We start from the raw sequence: 16,177 nt of genomic DNA, 5'->3' as shown, positions 1-16,177 counted from the left end.
AGATAAGATGATGAACTTGATACAAACGATAAAATACAGGTGCTAAGCTTAACTTTAAATGTTAAAAATACGTATTTAAGCCAATCAGCGACGGTTTTAAAAGCCAGGTGCCAAATCAGTTTTCCCGGGCAGGTATCTTTTCTATATATAAAAATAATTATATTGTAATTTTTTCAGTATTTTCAGTCATTTAGGCATCTACGGCTTAAACATAATTTGTATTTAAATTAACATAATTCATTAAGCAATGTTTTGTGGTTTATTTAGAAGAGTTAGCCATAAAATTGAATATGTGCTTTAGCAGCAATACACCAAAATGACCGCATGGGGGCAGAAAGCACAAAGCATTTATTAACACGGAGTCCACATCTGGTTCTACAGTGCTAAGATAGACATATTGACCAAAAAAGACATGCCTTTATCAGATATCATAATCTGAAAATGTAACATACCTAAGAATATAAATAACAAATACTATAAACACACAATTATGTAAGCTTCAAATATACAGTATTGTGCATATACAGTATATACCAGAGGATAAGAAAATGCATACAGTGGGTTTTTTCCACTTTTTATTAAAATGATATAAATAAATGCAATATAGATGTTAACCATTTCCTTGTTTTTTTCTCTTTCAAGTAAAGGGCAATTTCCACCGCTTCTCCTGGTCTTTTCTTTGTCCCAGGAGGCCCTTCCTCTCTAACATGTCCCCGATTGAAAGGGGCAATTTAGAAAAGTGAGCAGAAGATGTGTGTCGATGCTGGTTGGGGGTAGCGGTTGGTGTCTGCTATGACCTCATCCCTCTTGAGGATGAGGGAGAAAAAGAGTGAGATCATGGCTCTCATAAAAGCATCTTTATAGGGAGATATTAAGATTCAGAGTTCAAGAAGAAAACACTGTATATTTATATTTATAGATAAAGATATAGGTCCAAAAACATATACATGCTTTGGCAATACAAGTGTTCTTCCATAAAACCTGAATCTGAACATCACTACATAAAGATGTGTTTTATATTATATATCTTAACAGAAAAATAGGTTAGGTGTTGTATTTTACTGTCCTAAAAGCTTAGCCTTAATAAAATATACTACTGGTATATTTCTACTTCTAGCAAATGTGTGGTTTTACTAAAAGAGATTTTTGTTGAGCATTAGCACTTACACAGCTTCACATCATTAACACATTTGTGAACCTGTTATATTCCTGTGAGATTGACAACCCAGTCCACAGGTGTGAAAGCTTCTCTAGGTGTTTTCCCTTTAATTAATATGAATCTCATTTACCAGCTGTCTTAAGAGCCTACATATCAATGCTGTTACATTTACTGCAGATATTTCAACCATCTAAATATCTGTCTTTCTACCTGCCTATACACCTGTCTGCCTGTCTATACATCCATACTTCTATTTGTCTGTCTGCCTGCCTGTCTATCCATACTTCTGTCTGTCTGTCTGTCTGCCTGTCTATCCATACTTCTGCCTGTCTGTCTGTCTGCCTGCCGTCTGCCTGTCTGTCTGTCTATCCATACTTCTGTCTGTCTGTCTGTCTGTCTGTCTGTCTGTCTGCCTGCCTGTCTGTCTATCTATCCATACTTCTATCTGTCTGTCTTTCAGTGTATTTATTTATCTATCTGTCTGTCTCTACAAGCTGTCTTAGTACATGTCAGCGCTGTTATATTTATTGCAGATCTATCTATCTATCTATCTATCTATCTATCTATCTATCTATCTATCTATCTATCTATCTATCTATCTATCTATCTATCTATCTATCTATCTATCTATCTATCTATCTATCTATCTATCTATCTATCTATGCCTGTTGTCTGTCTGTCTGTCTGTCTATCCATCTATACCTGTTGTCTGTCTGTCTATCCATACTTCTATCTGCCTGCCTGTCTGTCTGTCTACCTACCTACCTACCTATCTATCTACCTATACCTGTTGTCTGTCTGTCTATCCATTCTGTCTGTCGGTCTGTGAGTCCATACTTATATCTATCTATCTGCCTGCCTGCCTGTCTGTCTATCTATCTATCTTCTATCTATACTTCTATCTGTCTGTATGTTAGTCTATCTATTTATCTATCTGTCTGTCTCTACAAGCTGTCTGTCAGTCTATTTCTCAGTGCTGTTACCTTTATTGCAGATATTTCTTTCTGTCTGTCTGTCTTTATTTATCTATCTGTCTGTCTCTACAAGCTGTCTTAGTATGTGTCAGCGCTGTTACATTTATTGCAGATATTTCTATCTATCTATCTGTCTGTCTGTCTGTCTGTCAGTCTTTTTATTAATCTGTCTCTCTCTACAAGCTGTCTTAGTACATGTCAGCGCTGTTACATTTATTGCAGATATTTCTTCTATCTATCATCATGGATCTATTCATCCATCCATCCATACATTTATCTGTCTGCATGCCTGCCTGTCTATCAATCTATCTATCTATGTATTCAAACTTTTATCTGTCTGTTTGTCAGTCTGTTTATCTATCTGTCTGTCTCTAACCACCTGTACTTCTATCTGACTCTCTGTATTCCAGTCTATATGTCCATCCATCCATCCATTCAACCAATCATTCATCCACCCACCCACTCATCTATCTATCTGTCTGTCTGTTCTGAAAGCTGATATTAGCTGTTTGTAACCAATTCTTGGTTTATGCTATTTTTTGTAAATTCGATTGAACGCAAAGATAAACCCATCAAAATGACTGACCTATATAACATTTATATTTTCATATGACACGCAGGAGCTATTTAATATCTAATAATAATCGGCTAAGCGGAAAATCCAGCACCTCTGTATGTATGCACCTCCCCTTTAAACGCTCCAATACTCTCTCACTGTCTCTCTCACTCACTCACTCAGTATGTGTATGTGTGTCCATTCGCTCAGTTACAATCAGACGAGCGTCAATGTTGTTCTCATACACATATGGTTGAAAAAATGCTATTGACGCGGCTTCAGTTCCTCTTTTGAAACATTGTAACATTCGTAACGCGGGGAACGCGTCTGGAGTTTTATGAAAACATAAACCAGGAATTCTGTAAGTAACAACAACAACAACTTGATCTTCACAACGCTGTTTATTTACTGATAAATAAGCATAATTCATTCATAACATTATATGTTTGTCATTGTCAACAAATGTTTGATCTGAAATAAAACTGCGGCTGTTGCTCTCAAAAGCGCGTTCGCTTTTAGTTTACACGAGAAGTTCGTTGCATGAGATCAGAGTTGTTCGGTTCAGATTTGTGTACAGTTAACTATAATCTTGTTTTTAAGCGGTTGTGTGAAATAATGTCTCCTTGTAGCTGAACAGAAACGCTCTATTGTGTGTCCTCGTGAGTGAGTTGCGCATCATCAGAAGCACGTGTGAAACCAGTAGTTTGTTTGCTTTTGTTCTTCAGCTGCTTTTTACAGTAATCGGTTTAGACGTATAGCTTCACTTCCCCACAGTGTTTTTTTAAATGACTCAAATTAAACTGCAGTTAATATCTAAATAATATTTAACCAGCTCTTAAAACCATCTTCTTACTTATCATATGTATGAATGTGTATTGTCAAACCATTACCTGCCAGATTTAAGAAGGTCTGTGTAATTGTTTCATGCTTGCTTATTATTTGCGTATGCTTATGTCATTTTTTTATAATTTATTTTCAGACAACCAACTGTTGAAAAAACCTTCAGATCTTCAGATCAATGACAGTCATGGACCATCTGTGATACCTGGTTGTTGTTCCCAGGGATTGACCTTGGGTGCCACGTTTGTCCTGAAACATGAATTCTGCTATGCATGATGGTCCTGCCGCCAACATATTTTGGTAAAATTAAATACTACATCCAAAATCTTCAGACGACGGTCGTCTAACAAAGGAGAAAGGCTTCACTTTTGTATTCTTGATTCCGTTGGGTGTTTGTAAACAGATCAGAATGGCAAAGTGGTTTAAAGACTACTTAAGTTTCGGGAGCAAGCGGGTGCCCCCTCAACCACCCAAACCGGACTACACTGAGAGCGAGATACTGAAGGCATATCGTGCTCAGAAAAACCTGGACTTTGAAGACCCGTACGAAGATTTTGAAAACAGGGCGAGAAACGAAAATGGGCAGACTGAAGTGTTTCACACGGGCTTTGGTTCTCCTCTAAAAACCACGAGCTTGGATATCAAGGTGGTTTCGCCGAAACATCGCCTCATCAAGGTGGAATCGCAAGACTTGGGACGGAGCAAGATACTCTTGAGTTCTGTGTCTCTGGAGGAACCGACAGATCCGGTAAGCTGCAGATGGTTCAAAGCACAATATTAGCCCAAAATCACATGCCCCGCTTTCAGTTGAAATATGGCAAAAAATTAGGCTTTTAAAGGGGCCATGGCACAAGACTTTAAGATGTCAAATAAATCTTTGGTGTCCCCAGAGCACACATGTGAAGTTTTAGCTCAAAATATAATATAAATAATTTATTATAGCATGTTAAAATTGCCACTTTGTAGGTGTGTGCAAAAATATGCCGTTTTGGGTGTGTCCTTTAAAATGCAAATGAGCTGATGAAATTCAAACACTGATCACAATAATGGTGGTTTGTTGCATGCAATTAAAACTCAATTGTGCTTTTCTCTGCACTAAATGGCAGTGCTGTGGTTGGATAGTGCAGATTAAGGGGTGGTATTATTATAATAAGAGCTCCTTATGACATCATAAGGAGAGCTAAATTTCAACAATCTATTTTTTCAAGTTACTGGGTTGATCTTTTTCACATTTTCTAGGTTGATAGAAGCACTGGGGACCCAATCATAGCACTTAAACATGGAAAAAGTCAGATTTTCATGCCATGGCCCCTTTAAGAGATATTGCCACCTATTTATAATGGCAACTGCAACATCACCACTGTTGTGAAAACAACAGTATTATCCAGCAATTAAACATCACACAAAGTAGTTACACACATGAAGGTTTCATATCCAAACCTATCAGGTCACGAAAGACATAAAACAAACTGTCAAATAAGTGCTGTTGAAACAATCTTTCGTGTTAACCCCGCGTTAGATTTCTTTTCTCAGAGGTGTCAAAACCCCTTGATCCACCACAGCTAAAGCCTTTGAATAATACATAGAGTTTAGTTAGGCTTGTGGGGAGGGGTGGTCCCATGGAGAATACCCACAAGGAACGTTTCTGTGATCAGACACTAAGGAAAGACTCGATACTGACAGACAGTTGAGATGCACGCACAAACCGACTCCTAGATCAGCAAAGACCTGTAGATGCTTCAGTGAAAACACATTGATTGTATTCGTTTCCAGTGATGAAGGATTTGATTGGTTTGGCTTGAGAAAAGCCTGTAATGCCATCTATTTATATTTCAATTAAAGTGCAGCGCTTTAAGCCATTGTCTTAAATGCAGCATGCGAGCGCTGCCACGCATCAATCCACCATTAATTTTTACCGTAATCCTCATTAAGTTTTTATTGCGTTCCTAATGAACATTTCAAATTGATAGTCCCCTTATTCTTGTTAAAGATCAACCAGACAATGGGCGATTTGCATTGCGGCTGGTAAGAAATTGGGAGGTTGTTGCTTTCCGTGTTTTTTTTTTGTTCTATTCTGACGTCCAGAGACATCGGCCAAAACTCTTCTTTTGGGACCATATGGCCACCTTTGTAATTGTCCCAGTGCCAGTTTAAAGCTGCGGGATCCTCTGTGTCTGGATCAGGAAGCAAGTGTACTTCCTAACACACTCATCAACACTTCCTAACAACCTCCTCCTGCTGAACGGGAGAAGGCGTCATGTCTGACAGTTTTTGTTGCCTTGTGCTATATGGTGTTGTGGCTTTGTGTACCCCAGTTGGGCATGTGGTCTTTGTGGAGCCATTTACATGACACTATTTACAACTAAAATCGCTTTAATCATGTTAGCCGTTTATTTATACGGCATTTTGGGGGCATTAAAATGCAAACTTCTGAAAACAGATTTCAAAATGCACGTTTTAAGAAAACAATACCATTATCGTATACCCTGGGTATAGTCTGTTTTTTGCGCATACACGAACGTACGCACACAGTTGAATGCACAGCCTGTACCTGGACAATGTATGTGATTTTTAAAAATCCGGCGGTACAGTACACACACACTCTTTTTGTCACGCAGACTTGCGCGTACATGTAAAAATTGGACCATACTTTGGCATTAAAGCAACACTAAAGAGTTTTTGCTCTTTGCTCCCCCTACAGGTTAGAAGCGTAATTGTTCATTACCACTGTCGTTAATACTGCAGCATAGCTGGCTCTGATTGGATTGTAGGTCTGCCGTAAAGCAAGTTTTTGTAGTTTTCACTCGAACTACAGGACCACTACCCGACGGTTGGAAACTTCTTTAGAGCGGTTTTGGCCGATAGAGGGCTGCAAAGCGAATGTGAAAGTGCCATTCACCCTGTTTTGAGTGGATGAAACACTGAAACTTTTTTGGAAACGTTATTTTAATGTAAAAAAAACTATTTGGTTTTGCTTTAAGTCTAAACGACCAAAACGCAAATTTGCGAAAAACGTGAAAATGGTAACATCATGCAAATGTGCATTACGTTCTTAGAAATCATGTGACATTGCAAACTACTGGCCTTGCATGCCTAATACAGAGTTTTTAAACAGTTTTCGCAGCTCCTTGTGAATCGTTTGATTACGTTGTCATCTGTGTATATAAAAACGCAAAGTAAAAACTTAACGTTTTTAGTACATCATTCTCATTTAAAACGTACCCTGATGTAATACTTTCAATGGGAGTAAATTTAATTTGGATTTTTATAAAATAATTTTCCTTGATTCATCTCCAGTTTTGACGCAGATAATAAATTAATGTGTTGTCTTCCTTCTCGACATTGTCACATGACCTTTTTTCATGTTTGGTTCAGGTCGTCCCTTCAGCTCCAGTCCTGGGAGATAATGACTACTCCGACCCGTTTGATGCTCGTCTGGAGCTGCGTCCCGAAACTATCCAGGGCCTGACCACTCCAGAAAACAATGGCTATATGGAGCCCTATGAGGCCCAAAAAGTGATCACAGGTTAGTCCAGTTATATTTTTATATAGTTATATTTTTGGCCGTTTTTGACTTTATTAACTGTGAATGAGGAGAGGACAGGAAAGTACAGGGAGGAGAGAGGGTATGGGATCGGCAAATGACCACAAGCCGGGAATCGAACTCGCCGAAAGTGCGAAAGCACAACATGTCGGAGCGCTGCCCACTACACCATCGGCTCTGACATTAGTCCTGTCTTCTGTAGAAATTGCCCTTTTATTTACAAGAAATATTCTGAAAGTAATTTTTGAATTTAACCTCGAAGGTTGGTTATAGTTGCAATGTGGGACAATTAGCGGCATGTGAATTGCAACCAACGGCTCAGTGCACGCCTCACCCCACCTTTTCGAAAGGCGTAGTGAAGCTACGGTAGCCACCACAGGACAAACACGTCATCGTCTAATGATGCGTTCACACCAGCCGCTGTAGAGGTGTCAAGCGCGAGTGATTTCAATGTTAAGTCAACGTGAAGATGTTAACGCACGTCTGGAGGTCTTGCGGTGCGAATGAGGCGTTTAGCGCGGTTCCGCCTCATTCGCGCGAATGGCGTAAATTGAGCATTGCCGCGGCAAACGCACGAATTGAAAAATTTGAACTTTGGCGGAAAAACGTGTCGTGTTATCCCATCAGGAGCTTGCTCTAGTAGTGACGTGATTACAGGAATCGAGCGAGACACAGAAGTTGTCGCAAATTTCCGCGTGAATGTCTCTGACTAGAATTTCACGGACGAATGACGAGTAAACTCAAACTGTTCAAGTGCCAAACTAGGCGCGGTACACCCGAATTTGACACCTCAAACGCGGCTGGTGTGAACCCACGGTAAGACAACGTAGTGACAAAACCCACGAAGGTAATAAAAACAATACATATAATTTTGTAAGGTCTTTAGACACCACTGATATGTATATTATATTGCATTTCTATAAAGAGATCCTTCTAAAAGTTCCACATGGCACCTTTAACCTCCTAAGACCTGGTGGGTCCACACACATGGACATCACATTTTTTGATGTTTGATGTCACCATAATACTTAATTCTGTGTAAATGGAACCTGTTGTACACAATCGTGGACAATTACACTGCTTCATTTTCAAAGAAAAATATTTTGTTATTATATTTATTGGTTCTTTCTAACCCCAAAATAGCTGGAAGTAATCTATAAAAAGACAAACCAAATCTCATGTTTATTTTTTTGTTTGACCAGATGTCTTCGATATGTATTTTTTGTGTATCCTGTATATTGAGGTCACGCTGTAATGTCAATATTGTATGACTTATAACCAATTAAACATTGATGCTGCAGCATCTCTGTTTCTGTGATACCCACTTTAGATACAGGAGATCTGTCTGTATCTTTTTTGTTTTCCCCAACCCAGGGGAGTCTGGTTTGCCTTTACGTCAGATGAAGAGAGTGAAGTGCACTTTTAAGTGCTCTAAAAATGAATCATTAGTCGGTTCCCAGTGACTCCTCAGACGTTGTCAGACACCCCGTCGTTTAAACAATGACTCACTGTTAATTTTCCCTTTAAGTCTCTTTAAACATGTTTATGTAATCGGTCCATTTTTCATTCTTTCCGAGTTACATTTAGCATTCAGCAGACGCTTTTATCCTAAGGGGCTTGCAGTTCATTCAAGTAAATGTGTCTCGAGGGTAAAACAGAGAAATTATAGCGGATGCTGGGAGTATTAACATTGCCATCACTGTACATATTGAGCTATAGTAACACATATATAAGTATGTATAGCATTTGTTTATTTTAATGTTTCCTTAAATTATGCAAATTCAACTTTCAAGATTAGTAATTTTAAAATTAACATGCGTAACAGATAAAATATAGTTAAACAGTCATTGTTGCAGAATATCACCCCGTTGAAGTCATTTTCTGGTTCTAGCCCCCCAACATCCATCTAAATTTCTCCTCAGATCTTTGTTGCCTTCAAGGCAGCCTCGTTGAGTTTCAGTCCGTCTCTACAGGTTAATATCTCATCTCATTCGCTGTCGGTGTTCAGGTACGGTGGAATCTAGCGGTCCCCTCCCTCACCCGTCATAAATGTTCACCATCAACACACGCTCTCCCACAGCCTCCTCCCTCCTCCGGGTTTGTCCCTCAGGGTCGCCTCCTTGTCGCTATGGAAACGGAGAAGGCGCCCAATAGAAGAAAGGTGTGAAGGTTAAAGTTTGTCGTCTCACTACAAGGCTTCCCATTTTTCTTTGTCCGGCTTTTTCTCTCTCACTAAAACCCATGTAGATCTTTCCAGGCAGCCCATCCCAAATGTGGCCATGCTTTTTATAATTTTTGATGTTTAGGCAGTTTTTGAATGTTTTTGGATAGAACTCACACTTAACACTTTTATGACTATGAATTAAAGGGATAGTTCAGCAAAAAACTATCTTATTTAGTTCGGTTGAATCGTATCAGAGTTCGATAGCTCACTTGGTGTGGTTCGTTTGGGCAGGTGAGAATGCAGCAATCAACCTCGGGTGCACACCAAAAGCGGACGAAACAAGCAGACCGAGACCTCCTTGAAGCGGTTCGTTTGTGAAGAGAACGCGAACCGAGACCCAACAGACCTAACTGCTAAAAGTACTGCAAATTTTTGGACTAAACCAGCTGCCGTAGTCAATTCAATTTTATTAATATAGCGCTTTTCACAATTGGTAATTGTTTCAAAGCAGCTTTACATTAATAGAAGCAGGGAAAAACACAGAAAAATCATAATACAGATAGCATAAGCAGCAGAATTTGCTGCGGCTATGAATCAACATTATAAGTGACCGTATTACTAATGTAATGTATAGAAGAGGGTGCTAAGTTAAGCCAATGAAGGCTGACTCCCTGGGAGAAAAAAAGTCCTAGGAGGAATAAACACTTGGGAGATATGACGAGACATGGAGAGAGAACCAAAATCCTATTAGCGTAGGGGCTGTTCACATGTAATGCAAGTGTCACTCAGTGATGTGGTTTAAGTCAGCTCAGTTCCAGACAGGCTAATTATTGCGGCATAAGTATATTACCCATAGTTGAGGGTTTAGCAAATTTGTGGGCCCAGGGCGAATCTATGTATGGGGCCCCCATCTGATCTTTAAAACAGTAACAGAAACTCATTTGGCTAAGGCCAGAAGCCCCACTGTCATCGTTAATACTAACATACAGTGGCAAACGGTCCTGTATGACATACTATTCCATGGGAAACGCCAAAATCGCCACCCGATCATACGTGACAAATTAAGACTCAACCAGCTACGTAGTCAGCTACGCTGTGCATTATGGGATGAGGAAGTGTTTGTTGACAGTTTCTATTAGCAATATTGGCACAATTGCAGGTCACGGACATACCTGGAGTTGCGAGGAGGTGAGGAGCCTCATAGAAATTTGGTGGCTTCGCCGTTTGCAGTGCATTAAAAAGTTGTTTTCAAGACACATCCATGCTTCATTCTGGAAATGAAGAGTTTGCCTAGAGTGCTGTATACAAACTATGTTGTATATAATGACCTTGAACATAATTACAGCGTGCAGTCATCTTTCTATGGTGTCTGCTGTATTTTCCTTCTTTTTGTTTACTTTCAGGGTTCCGTTGGATTTTCCCGCACGTTGATTCTGACTAATCAAGAATCATTTTAGAAAATATGTTCAATACGGCCAATGAGTGATGTGGATGTTATCACATGACTACATTTTGGTTCTTTCAAATTGTGCAGACCAGAGCAATCAGTGTGGTGTGAAAAGGAACCAATACTGCTAAAAAAGCTATAATTTTTTGCCTTTAGTCTGGACAAAATGAACCGAACTACAGATGTGAAAGCACCCTTACTTACCCTAAAGTTACTGAACGTTTTGCTGAACACAAGTGAAGATATTTTGAAGAATGTTTGTAACCAGACAGATCGGGGTCACCATTCACTTCCATAGTATATTTTTTCCTAATATGGAAGTCAATGGTGCCCCAGATCTGCTTAGTTGCAAACTTTCTGGAAATATCTTCCTTTGTGTTCAGCATAACAAAGTAATTTATAAAGGTTTGAAAAAAAAATTAAGGGGGAGTAAATGATGATTTTTTCTGAACTATCCCTTTAAGCTTGGATTAACATCAATTATTGTTTGTGTGTGTGTGTGTGTGTGTGTGTGTGTGTGTGTGTGTGTGTGTGTGTGCGCACACCAAATGTGAATATAATTATTTGCACAAATGGATTACATTATGCTGCGTTCACACCAGCCGCGGTAGGGGCTTCAAGCGCGAGTGATTACAATGTCAAGTCAATGTGAAGACACGTTGACGCGTATCTGGAGGTCTCACGGCACGAATGAGGCATTTAGCGCGGCGCGGTAGACGCGATTCCGCCTCATTTGCGCATCTAGCTTTGCGAATGCCGCGGGAAACGCGCGAGTTGAAAAATGTGAACTTTGGCAGAAAAACGCGCTGCGTTAACGAATCAGGAGCTTGCTCTAGTATTGATGTGATTACAGGAAGCGAGTGGAGTCGCAAAAGCCCCTCCCATGAAGCGAATTTTCGTGTGAATGTCTCAATGACTAGAATTTCACCAATGAAGCGAGTAAACTCAGAATGTTCAAGGGCCAAACTAGATGTGGTAGACGCGAATTTGCACCTCAAAAGCGGCTGGTGTGAACCCACAGTTACAAAGTCAATGCAAAGACACGAATAGAAGCAAACGTAAGCCAGGCGATGCGAAAGCCGCGAATTGGGCGATACGATTGAAATACGCATGATGACGTGCAGACGTTTAAGCCAGTTAGTTTAAAAGTTTATTGACACATTTGGTTTGACCTGTTCGGTTTGTATCAGAAAATAAAGGAGAGCATTGTTTTCGTTTACGTGAGTGACGCGAAAACAAATAATCCCGTGAGTAACCAGATACGAATATTCGCTTTGATATTGGTGTGCACACACCATAATGTTCGTAATGTAAGTGCAGCTAATTCTATTTATAACAGACCTTAATTTATGCTAACAAGCTCTTAAAGGTCATTCAGACATCCAGTGGATTGGTGTTTGTTGCTTGAGAGCGATAATAATGAAAATGAAAATGCCTATCGGGAGATACAAGAGACCCTCAGTCCTTGAGATTGGACTCACACACACCCACCTCTCTCTCTTTGTTAAGCCCCCTCATATGAAACCCAGAGCCTTCGCCAAGCTGTGCAAACACAATTTGCCTCTCCTTCAAATTCATACCACGCCACTCATCGCAAGGCATTTTCATAATTAATGTGGCCCAGGCGAAGGAGCCCAGCTGCGGAGCCCAGGAAACATAGTGTATTGATTTATTGTTGCGTCTTGATTTAACAGCGCTGCCTGTCTCGCACCGTTTTAATAAACACATGCCACTGTCTCCATCGAAACCTTACTTGAAGCTGCCAGGATCGGCTATGAGAGTAGCAGCGACAGGCTATTGATTTAAAGTCTGGTGCACATTGCACCATGTGCTGACCAAAAACCGCACACTTAAGAAGAGACTGCCTGACCAACCACAGTTGTCATTTTATGGGACGTAGTTTGTGGTTTGATTGGTAATGCAAAATGGCTTCAAATGGAAACGTAAAGTGAGTTTATTATTATTAAATGTGGGGTAATTCAATGTAAATGAATGTAACAGGTTTGATGGATGTTGCAGAGTTGCAAAGAAGAACTGGTGGAGGAGGTGTATGGGGGAGAGGGGAGGTGCAGCTCTATGACACCCCATACGAGGAGCGAGTCCCCGGACAGCCTGATCTGCCTGAGGAGGGCAGGGAGAGCCGACTGCCGCAAGACGATGAGAGGCCAGCCGACGAATACGACCAACCATGGGAGTGGAAAAAGGAACATATTTCAAAAGCATTTGCAGGTAAGCAATTACATCAGAAAGTCTGATCTGAGACCAGTTTATTAGTTTTGTACCTTAATTTTGGTTTAAGCAGTGTTTGCAATTCTTGTTATAAACTAGAGACATTCGTGAATTATGGTTGCACACCGCTCTGTTATTGTGCTGACATCTTCAAGGCCTTAAACATGATGCGGCACAAAGCGAAACGTGATTGGTTGCTTCACGTGTCAATCATATGGCCTCTTGTGCAGTCCTTGGCCATTTAAAGCTGCCATGGTTTCCAGACCTTCAGGAGGAAGGCTACGTGAGACTAAGTTCACCCCTACTGGCAAACATAAAAACTTGGGGGAATATTTCTCTATTAACAGACAGTCAAAATACGAAATTAACAAACAAATTGCGAAATTATTATTACATTCACAAGTGTGTAATTTCTAAAGTGTTAAAGGAAAACACCACCGTTTTTCAATATTTTACCATGTTCTTACCTCAACTTAGACAAATTAATACATGCCTATCTTTTTCAACTTAATCTTTGTATAGCGTGTCGTGAATATGTTAGCATTTAGCCTAGCCCCATTCATTCCTTAGGATCCAAACAGGGATGAATTTAGAAGCCACCAAACACTTCCATGTTTTTCCTATTTAAGGATCGTTACATGAGTAGTTACATGAGTAAGTATGGTGGCACAAAACATGGTGATTCTTTTTCAATGCGTGCACTTAATCTTTATACAACGCGTTGTGAATGTGTTAGCATTTAGCCTAGCCCCATTCATTCCTTAGAATCCAAACAGGGATTAAGAAGTCACCAAACACTTCCATGTTTTCCCTATTTAAAGAGTGTTACATGAGTATGAGGATAGGCTAAATGCTAACACATTCACAACGCGCTGTACAAGGATTAAGTGCACGTGTTGAAAAAATATGGGTATGCATTAATTCTGATGTAATATTAAAAAACAGTAGTCTTTTCTTTTAAAAGTGTTATTGTTCATTCTTAAATAAACAGTCACATACGGATAAAGTAATAGGCTCCATTAAAATGTTATATTCAAATGCATTTGGTAAACATTTTGGCTGAAGTGACTTGAAGTACATTTACAGTATTTTGTTTCGTCAGTATGTGTTTTTACTCCAAATTAATTGAAAGGCTAACAGGTAGATTTCTACAAATATTTTCGAGCTTTTAGTATTAACGGCAGCGTTATGAAAATGAGTACATTTATGAGGAGCCAAACCATAGCTCATACCCTAAGCTTTTTTGGTTTATGCATTTATTCTTAATTTCATTTTTGGCAGTAGTGAAAATCTTCGGTTTTGGTTTTATAACATTTTTTGCCTTTTTTTTTGGTATGCGGTCGGCATACACTCGTCTCCACACGGATCTTATTGAATCCAGTGAAACTGGCCCTTTTGTGAATGTCCTGCAGAGACGAAACAGAACTCGTAGGCAGTAGATGAGCTTTGCCGCGGGGCCTGTCCTGTTTAATAGAGCTGTGTTTCTGAGTCAGGGGTCAAGGTGACACTGAAATAAATCATCTCTACCCACGCGCCCACCCTCCGACGCGCACACACGCTTTCCGTTAATTAAGGCCAAAGCTGGCGGTCAGCAGTGCCATGCATGAGCACAGCGCTAAGCGCTATTGAAATTGCATTAGTTTACAGCCACAAAAGCGCTGGTATTTTTTGCTGAAAGTGAGAGAAACCAGACAGGGGCTGTGGTTACTGTCGATCTGAAGTCTGTACAGTGGACTGTAATATGCAATCTGTAATATTCAGATTGAGAAGGACGGGAAAAATAAATAACTGATCGCAAATATTGAGATGTGTTTTGGAGGGGGGGTTAAAGTTTTGAATTGTGGTGCATTCAAACTGTACCTTTCAGTATGTGTGTGAAATCAAATCCATGACCTTTGTGCTGCTAACATATAGGGGTGGAGAGAGAGATAGATAGAGATATAGAGATAGATATAAAATATTTTTTTTATCAAATCACACAAGATTTATGGCAATTGTTTTATTTGGAGTTTACATGCTGACCACTAGCATTGTTCTTATCACTGAACTTGGACAGGAAATGCTTGCATAGGAGCACGTCACAATTTTTGTTGCTAAGGTTTGCGTTTGGTGGTGTGTTCTCAACAGTGATGGGCAGTAACGCGTTAGAAATAACGCATTACTGTAATCCGATTACTTTTTTCAAGTAACGTGTAAAGTAGGGATTACAATTGCAAAAACAGTAATTAGATTACTGTTACTTCCCCTTAAGCAGACTGCGTTACTGCGTTATTTAACCTTGATTTTGTTTCGTGAGAGTGTCTCGTGTCATGACGTGAGTCGAGTGACAATGACGTATGAGCGCCGCGCCGTCAGTCAGTGTAATGTTGAACATTTAGAGACAACATGGAGCGCAGAAGAGAACAAGACCATGCAGCATTTAATGCTTGGAAGTGCCGAGATTACTTTGAGTTTAACCCAGTTAAAGGTGACAAAAACATCAGCGTCCGCTGTACACTCTGCATGGGAATAAAACTTTTATATACAGCGAAAAATTTCACCTAAAATCTGAGCAAACACCTAGCAAGCCGGCACAGGAATGTAAAACTTAATGCAAAAAAACCTGAACCCCCAGCTGACATGACCGCTAACGATGTATAGTAATGTTAATATTAATATTATTAATGTTTGTAGACAGTAGGCTTTATAGATATTGTTAGCAGCGTTAAAAAAAACAACAACGTCATCACGCCCACGATTTAGTGCGCATCTGTCAAAACAGAAAATGTTTCATTTGATTCAATTTTAGATGATGGAATTTACAAAAAGAATAGAATTAGGATGAAAGGTTTTGGCCCGGTTGCATAAAGCACCTTAAGTTTTTTCCTTAAGTATGACACTTAAGGGGTAAATTCCCCTTACCTACTGTAAGAGAATAATTTAAGAGTGTTGCATACAGTATAATCCCTTTAATGCTTCTCTTAGGTCAGGGTAATCGTTAAATGTTTCACGACAGCGACCCAGGTTTGTTGTTATAAAATACTATTGTTGCGATGGAATATGCAGGATATTTATGCAATTTTATGCGATGAAATTGCGGGAACTTGCAAAAACTGCAGGAACTTGCAAAAACTGTTTGCAGCTTTTTCAGCATTTCATTGATGTTCACGTCACGTAATGCATGTCCTGCCACTCTATGATTATGTATTTTTTTGCTGTGCGCCCCAACTAAGGACATATCAAGTATAAAACAGGTTTCAGAGTCACAGGGTAGCATACTGACAG

At 39.7% G+C, this 16,177-nt stretch overlaps 1 protein-coding gene across 6 annotated transcripts in view; it reads left to right on the top strand.

The window, feature by feature from the left end:
- Positions 1–662: 662 nt before the first annotated feature.
- The window catches only part of shdb (Src homology 2 domain containing transforming protein D, b), a 39,707-nt gene continuing 24,192 nt past the window's right edge, over positions 663–16,177 (top strand). The window contains exons 1-5 of one of the 6 annotated variants that reach the window (XM_055216585.2): positions 2,853–3,050; positions 3,669–3,829; positions 3,933–4,277; positions 6,905–7,055; positions 12,686–12,913. In XM_055216585.2, coding sequence (XP_055072560.2) covers positions 3,939–4,277; positions 6,905–7,055; positions 12,686–12,913 — 718 coding nt within the window. In that variant the 5' untranslated portion in view covers positions 2,853–3,050; positions 3,669–3,829; positions 3,933–3,938. Of the gene's footprint in view, positions 830–2,852; positions 3,051–3,668; positions 4,278–6,904; positions 7,056–12,685; positions 12,914–16,177 lie in introns of those variants that run through there. The other 5 variants (XM_055216587.2, XM_055216586.2, XM_055216589.2 and 2 more) reach the window with 5 other exon arrangements.

This window comes from Misgurnus anguillicaudatus, chromosome 23 (genome assembly GCF_027580225.2).
Source record: "Misgurnus anguillicaudatus chromosome 23, ASM2758022v2, whole genome shotgun sequence".
Lineage (NCBI taxonomy): Eukaryota > Metazoa > Chordata > Actinopteri > Cypriniformes > Cobitidae > Misgurnus > Misgurnus anguillicaudatus.
The sequence above is the reverse complement of the archived record's forward strand: the minus strand, read 5'-3'. Positions and strand labels throughout refer to the sequence as shown.